Source organism: Artibeus jamaicensis, unplaced genomic scaffold (assembly GCF_021234435.1).
Source record: "Artibeus jamaicensis isolate MK-2021 breed Jamaican fruit bat unplaced genomic scaffold, CSHL_Jam_final contig_923, whole genome shotgun sequence".
Taxonomy (NCBI): domain Eukaryota; kingdom Metazoa; phylum Chordata; class Mammalia; order Chiroptera; family Phyllostomidae; genus Artibeus; species Artibeus jamaicensis.
Window position 1 is genome coordinate 632,622 of NW_026522014.1, and position 27,808 is coordinate 660,429.

Here is a 27,808-nt window from a genome sequence, read left to right on the forward strand (position 1 = left end):
CAACACGCTCCCCTCTGGCAACTCTCAGTCTGTTGTCTGTGTCTATGAGGCCAGTTCTCTTTTCGTTGTTAGTTTATTTTGCTCATTAGATTCCACATATAAGTGAAATCATATGGTAGTTGCCTTTCTCTGACTGGCTTAATTCACTGAACATAATGTTCTCTAAGTCCATCCATGCCGTCACAAAGGGTAAGAGTTCCTTGTTTTTCACGGCCAAGTAATAATCTGTTGTATTTATGTACCACAGCTTTTTACCCACTTGTCACCTGTATGTTTACAATAGACTGCTGTTTTGCCTGCCTTTCTCCTTGCTTCCTGAGACTCAGCTCCTGCTGCTTCCTTTTTCTACATTAGCTCTCCCTGTTCCTCATGACGGGCGTGGCTTGCCCTCTCGCCTCTTTTGGGTTTCTGCTCAAATGTAGCTCCATGTCCAGCTTCTCTTCCTTGACTTATTTTTCATTGTGACATTTACTACTAGTTGGTATTTTATATTTGTTTGTCTTCATCTGTCTCCCCCAAATGGAGTCTACAAGAACAGGGATTTCTTTTCATTCTGATTTATGCACTGCAGGATTCTGAAGTCCTAGAACAGTGTGGGCTCGATAAATATTTCTTTAATGAATGAATGAAAGTATGGCATAAAGAAAGGAAAAAATAGCCCTGGTTGGGTGGCTCAACTGGTTGGAGTGCTGTCTCATTCACCAAAAGGTTGTGGGTTTGATTTTCAGTATATGCTGAACAGGCCCATCAGCCTGTTCAGCATATACTGAAGTTGCAGGTTCCATCCCAGGTTGGAGCAGATACAGGAGGCAGCTAATATCTCTCTCTCTCTCCCCCCTCACCCCTCCCCACTCTCCCTCCCCCTTCTTCTCTCTTTAGGATCAATAAAAAATATCAAGGGAGAATTCAGAAAGAGAAAGAGAATGAGAGAAAAAAGGAGGAAGGGAAGGAGGGAAGAAAGGATGCAGGGATGGAGGGATGGAGGGAGGGCAGCATGTTATTTCTATCACCTGAGTGGTGCTTCTGTGCGGAAGGCAGACTGTCCTGTCCTGTGTGTCTGTATCGGCGTACACGTGTTTGTGGCTGCAATTGCTTGACTTTCAGTCCACTGGGCCACAGGAGCCAGGGCTCGCCAGGGTTTGACTTTCAGAGGCCAATACTGTTTCCTGGGCCAGATGTCCAAAACTGCAGTTCAGTATACATTTTTAAAAAGAGAAGATTATAAACACATCAATAAATATGTAAATGGTAACTTTCATTCTCTCCACAGTGTCTTCTATTTTTACCGTCCCAAATGTAAGATTGCAACCAGAATCCGGAGAAAGCATGCGGGCCTTTGGGAAAAACAGTAGTTATGGGAAAAGTCTATCGAACAGCAAGCACTGATGAGCACGGCATTCCCGAGAGAGCACAGGTAAGATGACCCACTTTACTTGGAAAGCGATACTGAATAGACATGAAAGAGATCTTTTCAACGCAGTATTTCAGGTTCCTTTTTCCCCGTCGTACAAGTCTCTCGTGTTCACTGTGGCATCCCTCATAGACTCTGCTGAGACAGAGTACGGTCGGTTACTTGCATGTTTTCCAGCACTTCCCGATTCCAACCAAAATTTTGCTTTGTTTGTAGAGTTATGAGCAAAGCATTTAGTCGTAAGCAAGTCATTTTAACTATTCACACATCCTTCGTTGAGGAGAGAAAAAGGTTAACCTTGGGCTGTATCTGAGCCACAGACCTGCTTTGTTCGACCCACACAATTTTTTAAATTAGATGCTCTCATTTTACATTGGGGAGATTTTATACAAAGTCTGGATTTCTGGCTTTTCTTGAAGAGTCAGCAACTCTGCGGTGCCCTGCTCCCCGCCCTGCCGGAAGTCTGGGAGTCTGAGTGGATGGCAGCTGCCTCCCTGGGGAAGTACGCATGCTCCCTGGTGTTGCCCAGGGGCCATGTGGGCCGCTCCACCCGCTTCTGACCCCGCACAGACCTTATCATGGTGCAGCTTTCCTCCTTTTCCTCCATGGTGGGGTGACCTCTGCTGTTCTGCAGATGGGCAGCAGCATCTAAACAAGGCACTCTCCACGCCCATCAGCCTGTCCCAGTCACCACACACACCTCCCAGACAGGAGCACAAGACAGCAGCTTTGGAAAAGGCTGTGTCCCTCCTTATGACAGATGGAAAGGTCTGGGTTTTTGGAATTGTGTGCCCCTGTGTATGTATGTATGTATGTATGTATGAGTGTGTGTGTGTGTGTGTGTGTGTGTGTGTGTGTGTGTATATACACACACACACATATATATACCCCGTGTGTATATATATACACATATATGTGTGTGTGTGTATATACACACACACACACACACACACACCTTTTTGTATATATGACCCTCTTAAGCAAATAGGGAATCAACTTTTTTATGAGGAAAGCTTTTTCTTTGCTAGTCCATATTTGTTCCTTGCTCATGTACATGCTCAGTAATTTGACATTCAGGTAAATTGGAGGATGGACATAGCACTGCAGGAGCTCCTCCTTCTTTTCCTCTGTCTCTTAGTACAAAAGAAATTAACAGGCTGATTTGTCAGCCTGGCAAAGAGAGCAAATTAAATGGTCCACCTTGTCCTGGCTGGATGGCTCGTTTGGGTGGAGCACCATCCTGTACACCCAGTGGTGTTGGGTCCAGTCCCTGGTCGGGACGCATGCTTAGGTTGTGGATTCCATCCCAGTCAGTCCCCAGTGAGGGTGTGTATGGGAGGCAACAGATAGATGTTTCTCTCTCTCTCTGTCTCTCAAATCAATAAAAATATATCCTTAGGTAAGGGTGATGAAGAAATATTATTTCTTTCCATAAAGAAACATTGTCCACCTTGTCTTATGGGGGAAATACCAGTGCCCTGAGCTATGTTTGGACTTAGGTTTTGCCGGCATTCAGTGTGGGGGCCAATGCTGGGTTCTTGGGAATATGATGATGAGTTACAAATGGCTGCAGAGAGAAGATCCCCAGGTAAAATGGGATGAGTAAATATCAGCCAGGACTGGTCAACTTGCCACATCGTTTGTTGGTATGAGTGAGGTGCTTCATTCCTCAGGCCAGTTTTCCCTGCTGGACACAACGTAACCTGCATTTAACCTGCATTACCATAGTGGGGGCCCCTGGCTTTATAAATCCTTCAGCCTTCCGTAGAACAAAACAGAAAGTGGACTTCATCTGGGCTGCTGTCTCAAACATGCATGCACACAAGCAAACACGAGTTCAGTGGCAAGGCTGTGTTCTTTCCTCTCTGCTCTTCGGAGATCTCTGCGACCTGAGCCTAGCTGGTCCGATGTTGCTGGAATGGGGGTCAGGGCAGCTTCTGGTAAAATGAAATCAGACTCACAGAACAGAGGCGTCGCCTGTAAGGACTCAACCACTATTTGAAAGAAGATTTTAAAACGTGCTCAGAACTGCAGTCGTTCGTATTTGAAAGCCTTTTTAAAATGCATTTTCCTTGCAGTAGATTTTAAAAACTAATTTAAGGGTATGTTGGCATGTTGGAAGCTCTTCCTCTAGAATTGTTTGACAATGATACAAATATTTTCTCTATGAGTTTTGTCTTTTTCACATCAACTTGTAAAGCTTTAACATCATTACTGGTTTTGTTATTTTCTTACAAATGTAAATACCTCACCTTGATTTAACATTATATTGAGAAAATGTCTGATTTTTTTCTCAGAAAAGCTACAAGGAGGCTGGACTCTAAGAGTTTTCTGTCAGCAGTAAAAGAAATCATTTTAATTTCTCCTCTGTGCGGATTTTGAATTTTAATCAGAGGGAGCCATCTTGGAGATAAATATGTAGAGCCTACACATTGTCCTAATGCATCCTGTACAATAGGGCTTATTCTGACCAATACTTGAATACCAAATTGTACACACACAGGACAAAAAGTCTACACAAATAAAGGTATTCGTAAAGAAAAACATGGAATTTCCTAGATTTTAATCTTGTTGTAGATGAATTAATTAACTGTCTAGAGCAGGATGTGGCATCTTAAATTGTCCTCAGAGGTCCCAGTTCTTTGTAAAGTCCAGGAGGATTGGGGAGGAGAGTGGGAGGGGCGGTGGGAGGGGCTGGGGCCCACATAGGCAAAGGCGAGCATCCCAGCCGCCTCTCCCGGGAGGTGAGGCAGAGGGAAGCGCATGGGATCACTTCTGGATTTGAAAGGAGGGAGGGCTGATGGACAGGAGTGTCTCAGGTCCTGATTTTTTTCCCCAATGACACTTCAGTGCCAAATTGTTTCTATACTTGCATACTAAGGTCACTTCATTATCTTGTTAAGAGAATTGGATTTGCATAAGCTGGATAATGAGAAGCATTTCCACTGCAGCAGAAAGCATTTTGGTTTCTGAGTCCTGTGACCAAATTAAATAAAAAGAAAAACCACATGCAGCCAAGGTAAACACGGGATCGGTACCACGGAAGGACTGAAAGCACCGTGCCCCCTACATTTTGTTATCCCCCGAAGATACGACAGAGTCAGGAGTTCACAGATTGTCCCCACTCTTTTAATCAGCATTGAAGGGTAAGACGCCCTTAACATCTGCGGGGGCCTGAAGTGTGCATAGAAATCTCCCCCAAGGAGAAGACTAGAAGCTATGTGGAGTACCACACCCATTAGTATCACTTACATGCAAACACAGCCCTGTGTTGAGCTTCCTTTTCCAGCCATTCAAAACAGACAGGAAGTGCACGGGTGCTCTGGCTACTTCTCTTTTTGCTGAAGACAAGAAATAAGAATGGCCTCTAATCTTTTAAACAGATGCTTTATAATTTTTTTCTGAAATGATATGTGCTCATTATGGTACATCTCTTTTTGATGAATCAGTTGGTCTTCAGACCTTGTTAAATGGGTAATAAATACACAGCTATCTGTCTAGTGCATGAAAAAAATTGTACTTGGTTCAAGTGCAAGAATTTAACTGCATGCATATTATAGAGACCTTCCCCTTGCCTTATAGAATATTATCTTTGCTAATCGACATTATTTAAGCATTTTATGACAACAAAAAAAAAGTGTTAGCCTCTCTCAGCTTGACTTAGTCATCAAGCAATAATTAACTAAAAGTAGTCTTCCAGGTAAACAGTAGAATGCATAAATTGCTAAGAATTCTGATCAAATAAGGTAAAGATTTTTTTAAAGAAAACTCCAAATCAGCATTGCATTGGTGCTGAACATTCCGTAGAGCTGCCCCCACATGCCTCAGCATGCCAAAATTTTTAAAAATCCAGGTTTGTGAGGTCCATGAATCTGCATTTTAAAGACCCCCCAAAGCATGTTGATACAAGTGTCTCAACTGCATATGAAATATTTAGTAAATACCAAGAATGGTGTGTTTATAAAGTAAAATAATCAGTTATTTGGGTCAGGACTGGATATAGACAAACTAGGAAAATCTACCCTAACTCTACCTTTGTTTTAAAGGAAGAATAGTATAGACTTGTACTAGTAAGGTAACCACTAGCCACATGTGGGGTTTTTGTTTAATTTTTAATTAATTACAGTTAAATTAAATTACAATTTTGTTTCCTCAGTAGCAATAGCACATTCCAGGTGCTCAGTAGACACAGGTGAGTAGCAGCCACCTGGATTAGCTGGGACAAATGGGGGACCTTTCCAACGCCACGAAACAGGCTAGAGGACGACTGGTGAAGAGCATTTCTCCTGCCTGCCTGTTAACGGGGGCATCAGGAAAGTTAAACGGATTCAATCCGTAAAACATGTGTCACTTCTAGATTATAGCCACCTAAGAGAAGCTCAAAGTGTTGGAGGAAGAGAAACTCTCAGATGAGGAACGAGGCAGGTAGCAAAGTGAGAACAGAGACTGGTGATTGAGAATGACAGAAAAGACTTTGCCCCAGGAACGGGACACACCACAAGAAAGTGGGTTTGGGCATCTTTTAGGAGAAGGAGACGCGGTCGGCTTTCCTTAGTTCACAGCGGTCTTTGTTGAGATTGCTCGGGGAAGTGAGGAGGAACAGGCTGACAGTCCACCTACCAGCACAGAAAACGCCCCTCAGAATCCAGCAGGGGCTTCAGCTTGTCTGCCAGCTCAGCCGCCACCTCAGCCCTGCTACCTGCTCCTGGGGAACACCCACCTGTTGCTCTCATTTAATGCAGCTCAGTTTTCATGTTGCTGTGTCTACTAACATTGCTTTCATCTTCTCCTCTCATAGCTTGTGCTGACTCGTCTCTGCTTGTGCACGAATCCTGCCTATGGCCGTTCCTCTCTGTCTCTCTTGTTCTGGGGCAGTCTGTTGCTGAGCTCCTTTCCTTATATTCAGTTGGTCTGCAGAAGCAGTTCTGACTGGTCTGGTCATCATCATGAAGTAGAGAGCAAGGCGTCGGGCAAGGCTGTTGTTGCGTGTCTCCCCCAGAAGCTGCTGGTGGAGTGTGCACCACCGGGGCAGGTGCAGGGCCCCAATTCAGTCAGCTGGGCTATGAACTGGGTGGGCCAACCTTTTCCTCAGGACCCCTGGGGAGAGGGCTCTGGGCTTAGCAGTCTCTGAAGCATCTGTGAAGCAAGCTGTAGAGTCTGAAGGTACCTCGCCTGGCCACTAGCAAAGAAAACATCAGCCCAGTGCAGAGGGACACTCCGGTGTTCATCCTCATGGTGCGATATTTTTGTCTGACAGTCCTTTAAAGGCCATGTTGCATTTTCTAAACTATAAACACACCAGTTAGTATTTATCACACTATAAAAAAGTCAAAGGGTGGATCTAGCTTTCTTTCAGTAGCAGGAAGTCTTCTGATTTTTTTCCTGCAAGAATTGTTATTTTCTGCATGATCCTGCAAATTTTTTTCTATCAAACAACTACATTTTTATTCTCTGTTGTCTCATGTAGTTGACAAGACTAGTTCTGGAAATAACAGGGAGAGAGGGAAATAAATCTTAGTGTTCCTCGAAGGTTTTCTCTGAAACGATCCCTGGTTTGTGTCATTACTCCTCATTGCTGCAGATTAAAAAATACATCTTACTCAGAAATTGACAGTGCTTCACACCACAAATGCATAATGTGTATGAACACCTGACAGAGAAGAGGCTAGCATGTTGTTTGGATTCCCCGCCCCATCTCCACCCGCTTTCCTGTGTCCCCTCTACCCCGGAGAGTCTATTATCTCCTCTAAACTCAGATACAAATTAGCAGGCTGTGGAAGTTCGTCTCTTCTCCCTTCTCCCTCCCTTCTCTCCCTTTCTGTGAATCACCCTTGATCTGTGCTCTGCACCATCACCGCCAACCCTGTGTAGGGTTTGCAGGGACTCTGAGGCCTTTACTGTCTAATCTGCTTAATCATATCCCGGGATTGTGACAAAGCAGAAGGAAAATACAGTTGAATATAGGCATCATGCTCCATTCAGAGTGCATTTCTAAGTATTTATTCCATTTTTAATGTCAACATAATTTCTGATTTATAGAAAAGTTGCAAGAATCATACAAAGAATTCCTGATACCCTTTATCTACTTTCCCCAAATGTTTGCATTTGATGGAATTTGCTATATTGTATTCATTCTCTCTCACTCTCTTCCTCACAGAAACACACAAATGTGTGCACATATACGTTGTTTTGCCAAACCATCTTTTTAACTTACATGACATTCCATTACCTTGAAATATTTCAATAAGTTTTCCTTAAGAATTCAGAGTGATATTTTTAATTAAAAATAATAATAATTTCTGCCCTTTCTTTCCCTTCTCTGATGGAGAATTTTAAAAAGTAAACTGGCTAAAAGAGAAGAAACGTTTGATGCTTCACAAACTGGTTCATCAGCCCAAAGATGCTCAAAAATTGGCTATGTGTTTTGTGATTCAGTGTTTTAGGTCAAAGGAGCTTTCAAAATGGGGGTGGGGTAGCACTGCACCTTGTATCTCTGCCTTTTTAAAACCCAAATTAATTTCTTTGGGACTATTTTGCCAGCAGCATAATATGAGGGAAGCTTTCTTATAAAAATAGTGGGCACAGTGTGTGATGTGGCTAGTAAGCAAGATGTCTGTTGCAGTGCTGGGCTGCACGGTGCCGAAGTTAGCAAACACAGATACTGTAACAGGTAGTGATAGTCATCAGGTGCGCTATTTTTCCTTTTTACTTAATGTGTGGTCTCACAAATTTTGGATACAGAGGGAATCATCTCTGCCCTAAGCGTACCATATTGTATTATTAATACCAGGAGAGCACCCGAGTCCCCCTAACAGTCTTTGTGGTCTGTGGAGACCCTAAGAAATGTCTGAGCATAAAAGGAGGCTGTTTGAGTTGAAGCGGGCAGATAGTCTGGGATGACATTTGAATGCATGGAGGGCAGTGCCGAAATGATAATGTCGGGAAGGGAAGGCAAAAGGAAGCTTGAAATACTCCCATCGTCCCGTGACGCTCGTCATTCCTCCTGAGCCCTTCCTCCTACTGGAGGTTTGTCTGGGTGGAAATGGGGAGTGGGACCAGGAGGAGTGCACACTGGGGCTTTGGGACCAAAGCCAGGGATTCGAGTTCTTAGACACATTAACATTTTAGACAGATAGCAGATGTAATGAAAAGCACAACCCAAATGTATTTCAAGTCTTAACAAAGATAAACATCTTAGCTAAATTATTACAAGTATATTTAACAAAATGTTTGCAATACTCTGAGATGCTTCTATGAAGAAAGCTTTTAAAAACATCAAATCAGTTATGAAAATGAATAATTTACCAGGTCTCACTTGGAATTTAGGATAGCTATTTCCTCTACCAGCGCACACACATGCGTGCAAACACACGCACTCTGGACACTCCCACAGCCAGACAGAATCATTTTTCAACAGTCCTGCAGTTGCTAGGATAATATCATATATTGTAAAAGGGTTGCTTTTCCACCTAAGGAAATATAATGCACAAGGTCTCAAACAGAAAACAATACAAACGTAGAAGAAATGGATGGAAATTTTACTCCTGAGAAATATCACCATGTATACCAAGTGTGAAATCAAATACTGTGGCTATTAACTCCCATACTTGGGTGAATTTTTTCCCCTTTAAATTATTACCATTTTTAATGTAGTTTGCATTATGTACAGTGCTCTTGGATTTTTAATTGCTCTGGATTATCATTTTCAATGCAATTAGTGAAAGGCCCTCAATTACATATAATTATTACTGTAAATGGGGCTACTGGCCTAATTACTATAAATGAGGAAAGATGTGTGATTATCATGTGCAATTAAATCATGTACAGTGTTTATTTTACATTATTACATACAATGGTATAAGGATTAATTATATTATATCATTCCTTGGTCAACACATCTATTTTACGTTAAGATACCTAGAATTGTGGTCCATTGTCAAAGACCTGGGTACTGGATCTTTTTTCCTAAGGTAACTGAATTACTCTGTGCACAGAGTAAAAAAAATCTGGAAGGAAAAAAATATGTTTTACCTCCATTAATTAACAGTGCCCAGATTATCCTGTGTTCAGTGTGCAGTTGTTCTTGAGCCCAGTGCCAGGTTCTACCATTACCTGTTTCTTTTATGTAAATGAGCAAAAATCAACACCCCCTGAATGATGGTAACATTTAAAACATGCCCAAGGGTGGGGGTGGGGGAAGGAGGTCTTTCTTTCATTGTGGCAACCACAATAATCACCCCTAGTTTACAAATGCACACTTAACAAGCTTATAGCACATAATTAATTCTGCAAAGGATGATGTTTGACAGAGTGGGATTATGAGAATTGCATACTGATAGTGGCAGGAGAAATAAATCTATTTTCTCTACATCAGGTAGGGTGTTCTTGTGTTCTTCAGAAACTGGCACATCTCAGAGGTGTTGCTCTCAAAATGATCTCAGGATGGAAAGAAATCAGTAATTACAGAGCCAGACATTCAGTTGTGTCCTAATTTTCCCATCAGTTTTTCAGTATTTCAGCTGCCTCAGAGACTTAAAGTATTCTCATTAGGTAGCTGCAGAGGCAGCCGCTTGCCCACTCCCTCATTCTCTCACTCGAATTTCCTTTTTTTTTTTTTTCATTCCTGCCTTGGGAGTGACTGTGAAGATCATTTGCTGGAATGATTGGCAGGTTAGAGGATTCGATCAGATGAGTTCCTCTTAGTGCAGGTCAAAAAGGCTAGTTAGCAGGAGCTGTCGAAAAATGCCAGCAGCATTCGAAATGGGAAATGTCATGACTTCGAGGCAGGGGGTGGCACCTGGAACAGAAGGCCCCCAGCTCATTAGCAAGTTACAGGATGCGGGCTTAACTGGAGGGAGCAGAGGAGGAAAGATAATACCCAATAGGAAAAATGATTGTGAAGTGGAATTGATTTCATGTATAATTTGTTTATCACTAGAGGGGACAAATGCTGTCCTTCTGACATGAGCAGAGAAGTGTGGACTATGAATGAAGCCACTTAGCATAATCTCCAGGTTGAGCTTTGGATTTATAGAATGCAAACTTCTTTATTCTCAACTGTGGAAATGATCAGGTCATGTTACATTAATTAAAGCTGACATACTCTCAAATGTTTTATCTGGGCGATGTGGCAATTCAAGAGAAACAGAGATGGGCAACTTTAGAAAATAAGAGGGATTTTTTTTCCCTCTGCTGGTGTGGAAGACTAGCTCAGTTGCATACTGAATTTAAAAGGGCTGTGGTGAGCTAGGCTACATCAGTCAAACCCGGGCTTCCTGATTCTTACACAGATTCTTCGGGAGGTTTAGATCCAATCCACGTTAAAATATATATGTATAGTTTAGAATATGGCTGTATCATATTTGGGTACAATGCTAAAATTTTGATTTGGTTTTTTAAAAGGGGGGAAGCTCTCCAATTTCATGACTTCCTAGTTGTCAGTCAGTTCATCTAGGATTTGATATTTTACCATAAATTTAGCAAATGACAGCAGCCATATCTACCAATGAAAGGAAGCTACAGAGATGTACTAACAGGGAAAATTAATCTGCAATTTATAAAAGGAGTATGTACTGGCAAAACAAAAAATAGTATGCCTGGTATGTACTCAAATTAAACTCCAGATGTAAAGGTTCCAGTATTCTTACAGTATGTTAAATGGGCTTTAGTGTAAAGCCTTTTTCTGCATATATTCCAACAGAAAATGTTGTTTCTTTTGATAAGAAACTTTTATGATATCATTTATCTTTCACATGGAGGTCTTCGTTTGTTAAGCCACAAACGCCATGGCTATACATCTTTCTGGTTGAGCACTAAAGGATGTTTACTTAGCATCTAGGTTTTGGTTTAGACAGATTTTCAAAATGTCTTTGCCTTGACGTTCTCTCCTTTCTCTTAAATATTGAGACAGTTTATGAGGCAGACATGAAATAGCTAAAGCTTGTGTTATCAAGCAGCCTCCAACTGCTGCCGTAAGTGAACAGGAATCTGAAGACCTCCTAGTCAACACACTGCTGGGAAATTCATTCTGTCCCGTGGCCAGCATAAAAAGCTTAGCATTAAGCTACTGAATATAGCTGTCAAGATATACTGTGTTAGGTTTGTCAAATCTAAAAATCTAAACATCAGCATGAATGCACTCGTTCCCTCGTTTGGGAGTTTTATTGTGTGGTCCAAAAGCTGACCTTTGGAAAAAAATTATGAAATAGCGTTTGAAATGGTTTGTCTACAGTTAAGATTTTTTTGATCCTTCTACAGTAACTCAATTTATTCATAACTGACAGATTTATTAGAAAAATGAATAAATCAACTATTTTAAGAGAAAACATTGTGAAGAATTTTCAAGTAAGAGATTTGGGTCTAAGTCGGGTCCAAGTGGATTTCGCAGTTTCAAACTAGTTTTAAGTAAAATGTCCTTACATCCCAAATGGGCAAGCCACAGGTGTCCTGCATTGGGAGCCGCAGGTGGAGGGCGGTGTTAGCGCCTGTCTCCGCTCACTACCTGCCTCTTTCTCCGTTCCCTGCCCTCCACCGGGCCATCCTCTCCACTAATCTCGAATTCTTCTCAGTTAACCCCCTCTCCGTTCATTAAAATAGTATCTGGTACATATTGACATTCGTGTATTTATCATTCCCAGTGATGAGTCTTTCCTCCAAATGGATTGACTGACCCTGTTGTTTAAATTTCACCTTCAGATTTGTGGGTTCCCCTAGATAAGGTCCCTAGATTCTAAAGAAATGACATCCTTGTAATTGTCCTCTATATGAGTTCTCAGTGTACCTGGGGATTCTCAGAGACTCCATGGGGTCGATACTTGTTTTCCTGATAATACTAAGATGTTCTTTGCCTTTTGCACTGTGTTGACATCTGCCCAGAGGGTGCAAAGCTTGGTGGGGAAAGCCGCTGGCGCCTTGGCCTGAATCGAGGCGGCGACACCAAACTGTACTCCTAGGTACTGTTTCCTTTACCGCCTCACAATGCTAGTTGTTTGTAAAAGCCAGTTTCACTTCATACTGTTCTTGATGAAGAGGTAAAAATCATTAATTTTGTTAGTCTCTCCCTTTGAGTAAATGGTTTTTGGAGTTCGGTGTGACTCAATGGGAAGTGTGTATAAACCACCTCCGCAGTCGCTAAGGCTGTCTCAGGAAAAGCTCTGGTGCAGGTATTTGAGTTGCAAGGTGAGCAAGCCCTTTTATTTCCTGAAACATGGTCTTCAGCTTGAAAGAATGACTGACAGAGAAATGTGGGTGTTCAAACTGGGGTATTTGGCAGACATTTTCTTAAAAATAATAAAAATTGAGCCTGTCATCTGAGGAAAACAACTCATAGTATTTACTGCCAATGATAGAATTAAAGCTTTCAATAGAATATTAGAGTTTGGGAAAATTCTACAAAACTGTGTTTGGTACTCTGAGCTTGACAGTTTCCCAAACACTTTTCAAGTGAGATGGATGGTGATACAAGCAAGTGGGATTTTTGGATATTATGTAGTGAAATGTGTCAGCACTTGAAAGATCCGCATAACTCATTGAACCAGGGTTTTCCAAAGGGCCAGTGCATGATTTAGAAAAATCATTGTATGAATAAAATACTTACTAAAATTGTAAAATTAACCAAGAAGTTTTAAAGTAACAGACCTTGAAGAATTCAGCGACATGGTTTCAGACTTCCCAAGTGCAACTAACCCTAAAGAAACCACCACTCCCCAAGGGCTACTATAATGTAAAAGAAGAATGAATATCTACAGTCAGCTGAAAAGAGCTAGTAAAACACTTCTTTCTTTTCCAACTACATATCTGTGAGAGGCCATATTTCCTTCCGTTGCTTCACCCAAAACAACGTATCATAGAACAGATTAAGCGCTGAAGCGGATAGCGAATCTCGCTCTTCTCCATTCAGCAGACATTAAAAAGATTTCCGTACTCAGGCAGTGCCACCCCTCTCACTAATTGTGTTTGGAAAATATAGTTCTTTGTAGTTGAACAGTGTTTTTATATTAACATGTAATGGATGTATTTTTAATGAATTAATAAATATTTTAAATAATCAATTTTGATTATAAATATGGTAAATATCAATAGCTATAACCCACGTAAACAAAAGTTCTTTGTGAATCCTTTATAGTTTTTAAAATATCAAGGGTCCTTAAAACCAGAAAGTGTGAGAACCACTGCCTTGCATTACTAGGGCTAAGCGTTAACTCTAACATGCTAATTATGTGGGTAACATTTTTTTCTCCATATATAAATGACTTCACTGAAGTTTTTGACTATATAAAATTATTCCGGTTCTATTCATCTGATTGAATATCTCAGTTTCTCTGAGGGTATAGTGGGTAAACTCTCTGTTCTTGTGTTCACACAAATACCTACAGTAGAGTGCCATTTACGATGCTCTTGATGGTTAGTAGACCAAGTCTTAAAAGACCTTTGCTATATATTAGTTGTTTGGGCTGTAACTTTCCCCTTTTTATGTGCATTAGATTTGACCTTGCCTGGAGAGGCTCTGATTGTAAAACACTAAATCGTCAGGCCATTTTCATAGCTGGCTTATAGGACTCAGGAGGACTTTCAGTACAGCACCTTGATCAGACAGTGTAAATTCAGTTTCTTTCAGAAGGGACTCAGGTTTTCCTCTGCCCACTTACTAGACAGTAGCTTCTGGAAATCAGGGTGCATTGTGGGGTTGCTAACTGACACTTCTTACCCAGCATGAGTAGCATTCAGATCAGGGTTGTGGGTTTTTTTTAACTCTTTGTTTCGAAATACTTGTAGAAAGCTATACACTTCACCAACTTTTAGTATTAACAGTCTTTACAACCCACAACCATGGTACATTTATCAATTTACGAAATTAACTAAACTACTACTTTATTTGTAGTTCACCTGTTTTCACACTCGTGTCCTCCTTCTACCGCAGGACCCCGTCCAGGGTACCACACTGCATTTATCATAAAGTCTCCTTAGTCTCCTCTGGTCTGTGCTAGTTTCCCGATCTTCCCTTTTTCTCCATGACCTTGAAGCTTTTGAAGAGTACTGTTCAAGTATTTTATACAATATTCCTTATGATGTTTTCATGGTTAGATGGGGTTATGGGTTTTGGAGAAGAATCCCACCAAGATGAAATGCTCATGACATCATGTCAGGAAGTACATGACACCCACATGACCTATCACTGGTCATGTTGACTTTGATCACTAGTTGCAGTTCCACAGACCACATGATATCCAGAAAGTAAAATCAGAGAGGCAGAAGTTCTGGGATGGGTTCTCAATCAGATGGAAGGAATTCAAGATGAGTTACTGAACTGAGAACAGAGCCACCTGGTGAAGAGAGATTCAGAAGAGAGACAGAGAAATGACTCTGAAATGGCTGAAAATTGTCAGAAATGGAAGAGAGGAGTTCACAGACGAGAGGAGAGTGTCCGAGTTAAGAATCCTGAGATGTTCCAGCCTGTGACTCAGGATCAGTGGTAGATTAGCAAGATGCCTGACAGAGGGTGAAATATATTTTGTGAACATGAATAAATGTGTGGCTATTTCATACATGTTGGGAACAAAGCCAGAGCTTCTGCTTTTCCATATCAAAGTCCCCTGTCAGGAATCTGTCGTCCTTACCAGAATCCAGTCTCAAAAACAGGAATTTGTTTACTGTCTTGTCCCCATTTCACTATTATATCTCCATCTCCTAGTATGGAACATAATTTATGCCCATTAAGTATTTTTAGATGTTGTTGGAATTAGTGAATAGCCAACAAACTCACCATACAAAAATCTTCTGTCCTCCCAGCAAGCAGTTTCTGAGTAGCCATTAGATGGGTGTTATTTTAGGCAGCAGTGAGTAAGAGAGTGTCTAGCTTCACACAATTTTTTTAACTTTTAATTTTTTCAGTTGCAGCTTACATTCGATATTATATTGTATTAGTTTCAGGTGTACAGCACAGCAGTTAGACAATCTGTATTTTATAAAGTGTTCCCCCAACATTCCCAGTACCCACCTAGCACCTGACACAGTTGTTACAATACTGCTGACTATATGTTCTATGCTGTACTTTACACCCCCGCGACTGTTTGGTAACTACCGATCTGTACTTCTCAATCCCTTCACATTTTTCACCCAGTCCCCAACCCACCTCCCCTCTGGTAGCTATCAGTCTGTTCTTTGTATCTTTGAGTCTGGTTTTTTTGTTTGTTTTCTTGCTTATTTATATTGTTCTTCAGATTCCACATGTAAGTCAAATCATATGGTATTCATCTTTCTCTGGCTGATATTTTACTTAGCACAATACCCTCTAGGTTTGTTCATGCTGTCACAGTGGGCACTTGGGTTGCTTCCATAGCTTGGCTATTATAAATAATACTGCAATAAACATGGGGGTATATATAGTCTGTCAAATTACTGTTTTGGCTTTTTTTGGCTATATATAGGAGCCAGAAATGGGATTGCTGGGTCATAAGGCGGTTTCATTTTTAATTTTTTGATGAACCTCCATACTGTTTTCCACAGTGGCTGCACCAGTCTGCATTCCCACCATCAGGTCACCTCTTTTCTCCACATTCTCGCCAGCACTTGTAATTTGTTGATTTACTGATGATAGCCATTCTGGCAGGTATGATGTGGTATCTCACTATGGTTTTAATGTTCATTTCTCTGCCGATTAGTGATGTTGAGCATGTTTTCATATGTTTATCTGACCATCTGTATGTCCTCTTTGGATAAGTGTCTCTTTGGGTTTTTGGTGCACTTTATAATGGAATTGTTTGTGGGTGTTTTTTTGTTTTTTGCTTCTGGAAGGCACAATTTAGAGAGACAGATATGAACATTTAAATTTTAGGACTGGCTACAGCAGAAGTTTGCATGAATCTATATGGGAGGACAAATGAGGTAAAAATTAATTTTTCATTTTCTTGAAGTAGTACTCTAGATATTCTTGAAAATGTTTCACAAAAGAAGAGATTTTGAGCAAAAGAAGGAATTAGGTTTTCCATGGGCATAAATGAGGAAAAGAAGTGTGTTTTCAAGCAGAGGAAACACTGGAAGCAAAGCCATGTCACAGAGCATCTCAGGGAGTGTGTGTAAAGCTACAGCACACGGGCAGGGGGAGTGAAAAGAGACGGGACTGAAAAAGCCATTGAAGCTACTTCGTGGAAGGTCCAGAATGACATGCTAAGGAGTTTGGATTTTAATGCCGTTGCCTGTGGGGAAACATACATGACCTCCTGGTCAGGCACAGGACGGTCACACATCTTAAAGTTGGAAGATTCTTTAAGGATCATATAACAACCTTCAAAGAAGATGTGATTTTTTTTCTTGGAACATCTGATTATAGTTGATCATGTCTTGAAAGTAAGTAAAGAAAATGCATAAAATTTTATTCACACTTGTATCTAACATAGTATTAGAATATTAGAAATTAAACCAACATTTGCCCTTCTCTTTAGCTGAAACCTGTTCATCCCCTAGCCCTGAAGTTATGTGAATCTATTCTGGGAATGGCTTCTCTACATACATTTTTTCAACATGCATATAATCTACTTCTTGAAAAGTTATGCACAAATTCTTCATTTTAGTTAAAAGAATATGTTTTCTCTGTTCATATCCTATTTGTAAAATGAATAATGACCCATTTAATTTAATTTTTGTGAATATATAGTATTTCACATATTAAGATATATTGACAACATTTAGGAGAAATGCAAAACTAACAAGTGAGATAACTGATTTCTCAGGGATAAAAATGTAAGACAGTTTTTAAAGTTGAAAGAAATGTTAAAGAATTTAGTATGTTCATGATCGTGCTTGTAATGTGCTTAGCACTCAGTAGGTGTACAAAAGTTTTTTCATGAGGAAATTCATAAGTATCTATAAGAATTAACTCCAGTTTTTATGCCCATTTTGCCTAAATACAAACAAACTTTTAAGTATTTGAAGATCTTAAAATGTGTCTAACCAATTTTTTGTGTCTAACCAATTAGACACCTAATATTTAATAACTTTTTTGATGATAGTGCTGATAGTGACAAATAAAAAATGTTAAAATAACATAGACAGATTAAACATAAATTATTTAGAATTGATGACTTAAATATTTTTAAAAGGAGTTTTTAAGTACATTAAAGTATACCAAACTAGTTAGATATTATGCAACCAAAAATTGCAGTCTGAAGCAAATAACAAGGAGAAATATATGTAATAATATGAAAAAAGTATAATATTCACTCATACATATAAAACATGTATGTAAAGAAAAATGACAAAGGAAATACATTAAACTGTTAAATATCTGTGTTAGCAGAAAAAATGGTTTTTACAATTTTATTGTATATTTAATAAAGTTAATAATTATTTAGTTTTATAGCCAGAGTAGTTTCTCACTGTAATTCCAACCTCAGACTGCCTTAGATGGGTTTGAGTTTGGTTTTTTTAAATATATTTATTGATTTTAGAGGGAGAGGAAGGAGGGAAGAGAGAGAGAAACACTGATTGGTTGCCTCCCATACTCACCCCAACTAGGGATCGAACTTATGTCCCAGGCATGTGCCCTGATGGAGAATCGAACCACCAGCCTATTGGTATAGAGGACGATGCTTCAAACAACTAAGCCACACCGGCCTGGGCAAGTCCAAGTTTTTTGATGCTGTCTCATTACTAGACTTTCCTCTGTAAATAGTAGTATATGATGAAGAACCAAAGACCAAGCCAACAAACTTATTTACAACCACAGAGCATTTCATAATTTAACATTTAAAGTATTTGTCTTAATACTAAGAAATGCTGGTACATTAACACTGGAAATAGCAATGTCCAAATGATTAAGGAACAACATGAAGCCATAATTTAACCCAAAGCAAATAGAAGAGCTAGAGTAAGCACATCAGATAAGAATTTGAGACTCCAGATTTTTCCTTCACCTACTGCTTATCTCAATACATTTTCCCAAAGACTGCACTGCAAGAAAGCCATGACCGTTTCCCAGTTTGATCCATTTAACTATAGCTCAAGAGCTCATGGCTGATGAAAAGTCTTCAAGGTAAATAATTTCTTTATTATCTCCCCACACCCCCAAATATCTCCTGATCACGGTAGGTGTTAGTCTGCCTACGAGAACTTAATACAACCCTCAGTGGTCCACTACCCACCTGCCAGGACCTGAAAGATTTGCATGAGGTCAGAAATTAAGATCCTTACCCTTACCTCTGTCTTGTCCACAGCTGAAGGATAAGGGAGAGAGGCTGGTGAGACAAAAGTCATTTCCATTTATTTGTACCTTTTTTATTTGTAACGCAGGGTACAAATGAATTTTGAAAAGAAGATGTATGTGAAGAAAATGAGTTTGCAAAATTGTTATATTGTGTGTTTGCACAAACATATTTGAGACCTGAAACCAGCTCAGTATGTGGTCATTTTACATAAATAATTTTCAAACATATAAATTTGTATTTATATATCTGTGTCACAAAAACAATGTTTCCACTTCCTTTATGACTTTCCATGGTACTTCACTGTTCAGAAAGCTTTGCTTTCTGAACTTTTTTTTTTTGCATTTTCCAATTTCCACCTTCAATCCATTTCTTGACTTGAAATGTTACCAGAGAGGATCAAAAAGAAAAGCAAAACATGTGTATTTGCTGGGAGGTGAAAACAAGGCAGAGAGAGGAAGACTGCTGGGGGGGGAAGATTTAAATAAGAAATGGAAGGAATGCTTCACTTGTGGGCTTTTAGCACAATTACCATCCCTTAGGAAATACGCAAGGAATAGTTAATTACAACTAAATGAGCCCCCTTTTTAAACCCAGGGAGTTTGTCAGAGCTGTGAAGGATGTTGAACTAGAAGGCTGGTCATTGTGTCAGGCACTGGATGGTCTGGGAGAGCCAGAGAAAAGATAGCTGGGTGAGAGTAGCCTCGGATGAGGGAGCCACGGATAGCATTTGCATACCTTTCCTGCAAAGGGGGTTTAACCCAAAGAAAGAAGGAGATTTCAAGTATTGTCAGGCAGGCTTTGTTCAGGGTGAAGAGCAGAAGGAAATCTGCTTGAAGGGGCCTTTCTCAAAGCCTTGGTCTCAGCCTTGACGTTGTTCTACTAAAGTTATGTTCTTGAGGGCTGTTTGCACACTATTGCGTGTTTGAAGATCTTCTAAACCCAAAGGGCTCAAAGTATCCTCCTTTGCCAGCACCAAAGAAGGGAATTTGTTCGGTAAAAATGACTGGTGTTGCAAACTGAACCCAAGCACCTTTTGTTCTTGCACAAAATACTCTGAAGTTCCAAGGATGTCTTTCCTGGCCAGACTGAGTAAGTTGTAGCATAAAAGTGTTGCAGGCTAGAAAACAAGGAAAAGCCAACCCACACTTGTGTTTTCCTTTGACAGCTCAAAGAGGCCATAATGTAATGGCCCGGAAATAAGATGGCTCAAAATAATATGGCAGATAACAAGCAGTTTTTGATTGGCTTGGATCATTTTTGCCCTATTTCCTTACAGAGTGTTTGCAATTGAAGTGTTTAAGTCTAACGTTGAGGCAGACTATTTGCATCACTAAGCAGTACAAGTGTTCTGACCACCACCAACCTTCTGTTTTATCTGGTAACGTGAGCTCATGCTTCAGGTCTGCGTCCAATTTTCAAAACTGTGCCTTTTTTTCCTAAACAATGACACTCCACTCTTCACCACAAGTTTTTCTAATAATCTACACATTTATAGTGAAAATGTAGATCTCTAAATACCTGCTTACATAGTAAAGGGCCAGAAATCACGACTCATTTCAACTTCACTAGTTGGTTGGAGCCTAAGTACCCATAATCCTTATACTTTGGGAAAGTATGTACTAAAAACACAGAATCTGAGTGTTAAATATAGCAGTGAGCTTGTTTATAAGGATACTGTGGGCAGTTGTGAGTGCCTTATAAATTTATGATCTTCCACATGGATGGAGCTTAATGCTTCAAAAGATAGGGTATCTTAACATGTTATGTGTGGAATTGAAAACATACAAACTAAACATAGCTGGTAGCTGATGAAGCAGGATATATAATAAAACTTGACTTTGGAGATTAGAAAAAAATGCATGTATTTATACATAGCAACTGACTTAGCATAAGATTTCTTAAAGAATATTGCTTTATCATTTTTTTTGTTATTGTTGGTCCTTTTCCTGAATTTTTAACACATTTGGAGATTTTCATGAACAATCCTTACAAATTCAAAATAAAAATAAGTAATTAAAAATCTGTTCGTCTTCAGTCTAAAAGACATGGAAGTGTCCATCTGAGTTTCAAAATAAAGGCAAAACCTGCAACATGTAAAAAGAAAGAGAAAAAATACTTTGAAATTAACATGAGCCAGCTTCTGAGAGAAAAGTTATGCCCTCTTCATTGGTGAATTAGGAAAACTTTTTATCATGGTAATCATATTTTTGGGTTTCCACTGATGTTGTGATGCCAGTGACTACGGGTCACAAGTGAAGTTGGAAGCTAAGACATTCCCAATGGCCAAATGAGAGCTTTCTGAAGTTACAAATGAGTGGCTAAAATGTGCCTGCTACTTTCTTATCCTGAGTGCATTATTTTTTAGTCATGGTTGAGCTGCTTGTCTCTGATCTGAGTAAACTCCGCTTTGCTGGAAAGGGTGTGTTTCTTTTTCCTGCTTTGCATTTTTCCCTGTGAGAAGCATGTCTGAATTGGGGGGACCTGAATATATCTCTTTGTTGCTGAGCTTGTCAAGCACAGCGCTGTGTTCTCTTTCCCACCAGGAAGGTCAGGCCGCTGGGGGCCAATCTGTTTTCTGAAATGAACCCTACTGTCTGTCCCTGGTGTCTGACAGATTGAAACAGTTGTTTGTGTTACTGCACTTTCCATGCTGATTAAATGCCTCGTTTTCCAGGGAAACAGTACTATGTATAGGCTATGTTGAAAAGATAAAATGTTTAGAAGAGACTGGACTTTGGATGTTAATATTTATCTAAAAGGAAAATTTAATTAACTTTCCAAGAACGTATTTACAGATTCAGGAAGTTAACTATAGGCACCGTGTGCACCACAGGCACATGCGCACATCCCCCCCAAGGTAAGCCTTCACTTGTGAGTTCTACTTCTAAAGACTTATACTGTGGGGTTTTTTTAATTGGAGTGATAAAATTATGAAGTATGGAACTGTTTCAATAGTAGAATTGTAGAAGTAAGAGTCTTTTGTTCACTTAGATTTCAGTTTCATGTATTTTGATCAGGGGTATGTATAAAGCCTGAAGAAATTCGTACTGTGCTGAGCTTCACTTCAATACTCTCCAGATAATTGAGCTAATTAAATCTTTACCAACATTAACACAACTCCAGCATTCCTTGGATAGTGGATAATTATTGCATGAACATGGCAAGCTTAAACTAAACAGACGAAAATAGAGTTCTGTGGAATGGGTATTGAGCTTATTCTTTATTCATCTTTTGATAAGGTTTAATTAAAACTGCCTCTCTCCATTGTGGTAAGAATGAATGTGCTTGTTTTCTTAGTGAAAAGCAAATTATTCACTTCAGCCACGGTTCAGTAATCAAAGCTTTTGCAGAGTTTGGGGTTATAGTGTAGCTGTGGGGATATAATTGCTGCAATTCTGTGTGGAGGCTTTATCTTTTTTTATTACTTTCTCTGATTTGTTTTTGTAGAAAGAAATTTGTAAAAGTACCTTTTGTGACTTCATGTGGGAGTACATAAGTTTGAAGGCTTGTCATGGATTTAGCATGGCGAGATTTTTTTAAGGTGTATTTTTTTACAGCCTCTTGCTAACATGGAAGGTGAAAAGGGACACGCGTTTAAGTAGTTGGCATTTGAGATGATCTTTTAAGTTAGTGAAGATCAATGAAATCTTTAGGTTCTGTGCCTACCCTTGGATTGACATATGAGTGCACAGTCCTAAGGGGGGAAAAGTGGTAGACATTTGCAATTTTCCCCAAATGTGCATTTGCACTCTCTTTCACTTTCCCTAAGTCCACCAGAAATATTTTTTGGGTTGTTCTTTGAAAGGGGGTTGGTTTTCCCCCCTTACGTTCGTGATTACTGTATAGCATGGAAAGAGTTTATATATATTAATGACCATTTATTTTGGAACTTATTGTCATGACTGTGCTGTGATTTCCTTTCTCTTTCTTTTGTTTTGAGTCATTGGGAGATTACAAGGACACTGGATGTTTTATAAAGCCAAGGACAAAAATAAAAATGGACCTTGGGCATAAACTGGAAACAGGGACTTAAGCCCAGACAGGCTTTTATCTCTTTGTCCATCTCTTCCTATTGCCTTCATAGTGACATCCCCTGCTTCTCTGGTCCACATGGTGGAAAGCAAATTGACTTGTCCCACGATTTGTCATAAAAGGCCAGGCATCACTCTAGGTCAGCATTCCCAACCCCTTTGAAGGGAATCTGCCCTTTTGGATCAAGTAAATCAATCCAACATCTAAATTTGAGGTATCTCTACTTGTCACTTCTTTTTTTAAGTATATATTATTGATTTTGCTATTACAGTTGTCAGATTTTTCCCCTTCCCCCCCTCCACCCAGTACCCCCACTTCCCTCCAGCAACACCCCCCCCTAGTGCTTAGTTCATGTCCATGGACCGTGCATATAAGCTCTTTGGCTTCTCCATTTCCTATAATATTAACAATCCCCCTGTCTATTTTGTACCTACCAATTATGCTTCTTATTCCCTATACCTTTTCCCCCATTCTCCCTCTTCACCACCCCACTGATAACCCTCCATGTGATCTTCATTTCTATGGTTCTGTTCCTGTTCTAGTTGTTTGCTTAATTTACTTTTGTTTTTGTTTTTCTAGATTTAGTTGTTGCTAGTTGTGGGTTTCTTGCCATTTCAGTGATCATAGTTCTGATCTTTTTTTTTCTTAAATACGTCCCTTTAACATTTCATATAATAAGGGCTTAAGGATGATGAACTCCTTTAACTTGACTTTGTCTGGGAAGCACTTTATCTGCCCTTCCATTCTAAATGATAGCTTTTCTGGTAGAGTCTCTAGCTTGTAGGTCCTTGCTTTTCATCACTTGGAATACTTCTTGCCAGTCTCTTCTTACCTGCAAAGTTCCTTTTGAGAAACAAGCTGATTGTCTAATGGAAACTCCTTTGTAGGTAACACTCTGCTTTTCTCTTGCTGCTTTTAAAATTCTCTCTTTATCTTTAACCTTTGGCATTTTAATTATGATGTGTCTTGGTGTGGGCTTCTTTGGATCCAACTTGTTTGGGACTCTGTGCTTCCTAAACTTGTATGTTTATTTTCTTCACCAAATTGGAAAAGTTTTCATTCTTTTTTTTTTTCAAATAAGTTTTCAATTTCTTGTTCTTCCTGTTCTCCTTCTGGCATCCTTATGATTTTGGATGTTGACACATTTAGAAATATCCCAGAGTCTTCTTATTCTCTACTCTTTTTTAAAAAATTATTTCTTTATTCAGTACTGGTTGACTATTTATTTTTCCCTTATGTTCCAAATCGTTGATTTGAACTCTGGCTTCCTTCCCTTCACTGTTGGTTACCTGTGGATTTTTTTTTGTTTCACTTCATGTAGACTTCATTTCTTCCCGTATGTATTTGCTATACTCAGTGAGATTTCTAAGTGCCCTTTTCACCAGTGTTTTAAACTCTGCATCTGATGGGTTGGCTATTTCCATTTCCCTTAGTTCTTTTTCTGGAGTTTTGATCTGTTCTTTCATTTGGGCCATATTTCTTTGTCTCCTCAATTTGGCAGCCTCCCTGTGTTTGTTTCTGTGTATTAGATATAGTTACTTTGATCCTTTTTACAGTTGTGTGAAGAGGTAAAGCGTGTCTACTCACGCCTCCATCTTGGCCAGAAGTACTACTTATCACTTGTTACTGTACTTTTTCCTCTTCAGTTTCTTAGAGTGGGAGGAAACAGAGACATAAGCAAAAGTTTTTAGAATTATTGTGAGGGTGAAATTATTGAATGTGGTGTTTTTCAACTCCCCTAATGGGTTTTGGTATCAATCTAGTGGATTGGAAATAGTGTTTCTTAAATGGATAGACTAGCTGAAAAAGGTAAATTTCAGAGATCTCATATGTAATAAGAGTAAATATTGCCCTGAATGGTGTGGCTCAGTGGATTGAGCACCAGGCTGCAAACACAAAAGTTTCTGGTTCGATTCCCAGTCAAGGCACATGCCTGGGTTGTGAGCTAGGTCCCGGCTTACAGGTCTGCGAGAGGCAACCAACTGATTGATGTTTCTCTCACACATTGATGTTTCTCTCCCTCTTTTTCTCTCTCCCTGCCCCTTGCCCTAAAAATAAATAAATAATCTAAAAAAGAAAAATAATAAGTAGAGTTTTAAGAATTTTTTATTTCAGTTGTTGTGTGTGTGTACCTATACTGAGTCACTTAATAAAATGGGTTTTTACAGTCAGTGGTGGTCACAAGAAGTTCGAACGCCAGTGACTGCTCTTCAGATCCCTTTCAAGGCTTCTCCTGGGAGGCAGGGGAAGGGAAGTCAACACTGGGCAGAGCTCCAAGCCCATCACTCTCCCCGTCAAAGTAGCTCTACTTTAATCTGCTTTATACTTTATGTTTCCACCTAAGATGTCTTTTATACAAAGGATGCAGTGGCCAGAAGTTTGAATAAATGATTTCTCAGGTCCCTTCCTGGGATTTTTAGAGCTAAGTATAGTAGCCACAGGAATCAGATCAGCATTATTTTGGTTTTCTGTATCAGGGAGGGCTTGGGAAACCATCCAGCCCTCAGTTATTTGGGTTTTTTTCCCTTTCTTTCTAAAGTTGACGTGCAGTTTCCCTACTTAATCCCATGAAAAAAACTCTGAGACTTAGCATATAACCAGGACAACTCTAAATCTGAATGGACTTTAAACAGCTTACAATTTTAAAAGGGGGAAAAGCAGTGAGTCCGTCTCCCTGTGCTTTTTCCTGTTCATTTCTTTGAGGAGGAATGAAAGGCAGCAGTGAGTAACGGTGATGTGAGTGGGAAAGATCTGGGCGGCCTCCTCACACACCCAAATGAGGTCCTTGAAACTGAGGGCCATGGAGAGAGGCAATCTCTCTAGTAGAAATAAATAGTAAAAGAACAAAGACTAAATGAGAAAAACAAACTGACTTCTCTTAAAAGTGCTCATTATATGACTTCCTTCGGAAAGTTGAAATAGGCCTAACAATTGCTTTCTCAGCCCTTGGTCTTGTTGAGAGATGTAAGTGACGCGCAGTGTGCAGAAAGCTCTGGAATCTGACTCTGAGCTCTTTTATTTAATTATGAGTTCTGTCATGCCTACTTCCAAAAACACATGAAGCAGTTACAGGCTGCCTTTATTTGGCCATTATGTTAGTGAACCTTTTATTAATCACTCATTTCATTAACTTCAGTCCTGTTAGCAGTAGACTCCACTCAGTATCACAAGTTCTTTGACTCCCGGAGCCTTGCAGGGTAGGAATTAAAATCTTTGGCTTAGACCAGCAGCCTGCACTTTGTTACTTCACTGCACTGCTTACTATCTCTGTGACCTGGGCTAAGTCTGAACCTTTCTAGGCCTCAGTTTCCTCATCTATAAATCAGGACTAAGAACAGTGCCTATCTTATCAGCTTGTTGTGGATAATAAATGGGATGATAAATGTGAAGTATTTAGCACAGTGTTTGCTTGGCTTATAGCAAGCAAGGACTGAACTAAATGTGTTTAATGACTGTTGTGGATCCTAAATTTCAAGAAGTTCATGAGAAATGAAAGATTTATTTGAACTCTTTTATGCTAACTTTTTCACTTGTCTTTCCATTTCCTTTATCTAAAATGAAAAAAAAAAACCCTAGACATTCTTGTGTGTGTGTTATGTGCTTCTGAGTGGGTTCTGAATCCTGGAGACTATGAATGAGTGATGTCCGCAAGGTCCTGTCCTCGCCAGCCCTGCTCAGCTCCTGCAGACTCATGCCTATGGCTTCTCCTATGGAGTTGCTCCATCTCACAGTTGGTCATCCTGTTTTCCTGCTGCCTTCTATTTTCCCAGCATTATCGTCTTTTCCAAAGAACCCTGCATTCTCATGGTGTACCGGAAGTAGGACAGCTTCAGTTTTGTCATTTTTGCCTTCAGAAATGTTTCAGGCTCAGTTTGCTCTAGAATCAATTAGTTTGTCTTTCTGGTGGTCCAGGGTGACCATAGAGCTCTCCTCCCACCCCATATTTCAAATGATTAATTTTTTCTTTATCAGCCTCTTTTACTCTTAGCCTTGGTCTCTAGTGACACATCTTTGTCCGTGATGTTCTTCCCTAATTTTCCCATTGTCACCCTTTGGAGTCTCAGCCTTCTCTTGACTTCCTGGCTCAAGTCTTCATTTGAATTCATGACTGAAGCAAGGTAAGCAAAATCTTTAACAATTTCAATGCCTTCATTGTTAAAGTTGTATATTTCTTCTGCAGTCATAATTTTTGTCTTTTTGAGGTTTCAGTGCAGTCCGGCTTTGGCATTTTCTTCTTTCACTTTCATCAAAAGTCATTTTAAAGCATTGCAACTTTCTGCCAGTAAGACAATGCCATCTGCATATCTCGAGATTTCGTCCACCAATTTTCACTCCTCCTTCCCTGGAGCCTCGCCTGGTTTTTCATGTATGTTCTACATACAGGTTAAACAAGTGGGAAGACAAAGAGCGCCTTTGTCCAACACCTTTGCCTATAGGAAATCATTCTGTCTCTCTATATTCTGTCCTGACAGTGGCTTCCTGACCACAATACAGGTTACATGTCAGGACAATCAAATGCTGAGACCCACCCACTTCTTTCAGAGCAACCCAGAGCTACTCATGATCCCCCCAGTCAAAGGCTGTACCATGGTCTGTGAGACACAAACTAACCTTCTGAAATTCTTTGGAGCCTTCCAGCATCCAACAGATGCTTGCAATTAGATCTCAGGTGGCTCTTCCCCTTCCGAATTCAGCTTGATCATTCAGCATTTCATGCTTTATGTAAGGCAGAAGTCTTTGTTGCACCACCTGTAGCATCACTTTACTTGTGTGGAAATTAGAACAATGGTCCTACGGTTACTGCACTCCATGGCATCTCTTTTCTTGAAGATTGGTTGTATATTCAACATTCCCAGTCTGTAGGCCATTGTTTTGTTTTCCATGTTTGTTGACATGTTCTTGCTTGAATTTTGACAGGTTCAGTCTTCTGCGGCTTGAAATAAGGCCGTCAGCATCCCATCTAACCCTGGTGGTTTATTTCTTCCCAACATTTTCAGGGCAGCTTTCGCTTCACTTTCTAGAATTACAGGCTTTTCCTCATAGGAATCTTCTTCTAAGGTATCACTCATCCTTTTGTCTCTTCTATGTAGGTTTTCAGTAAACTGTTTCTACCCTTTATTTTCTCCTGGTTACATACTGTCTTCCCTTGTTGGTCATTCAGCAT

The 27,808-nt window shown here is 39.9% G+C and overlaps 1 protein-coding gene across 4 annotated transcripts in view; it reads left to right on the forward strand.

Annotated features, from left to right (window-relative positions):
- Window positions 1–27,808, forward strand: part of CDK14 (cyclin dependent kinase 14) — a 562,452-nt gene that overhangs the window by 476,569 nt on the left and 58,075 nt on the right. For all 4 annotated transcript variants that reach the window (XM_053655083.1, XM_053655082.1, XM_053655085.1 and 1 more), the window contains one exon: window positions 1,271–1,414. In XM_053655083.1, coding sequence (XP_053511058.1) covers window positions 1,271–1,386 — 116 coding nt within the window. In that variant the 3' untranslated portion in view covers window positions 1,387–1,414. The remainder of the gene's footprint in view (window positions 1–1,270; window positions 1,415–27,808) is intronic.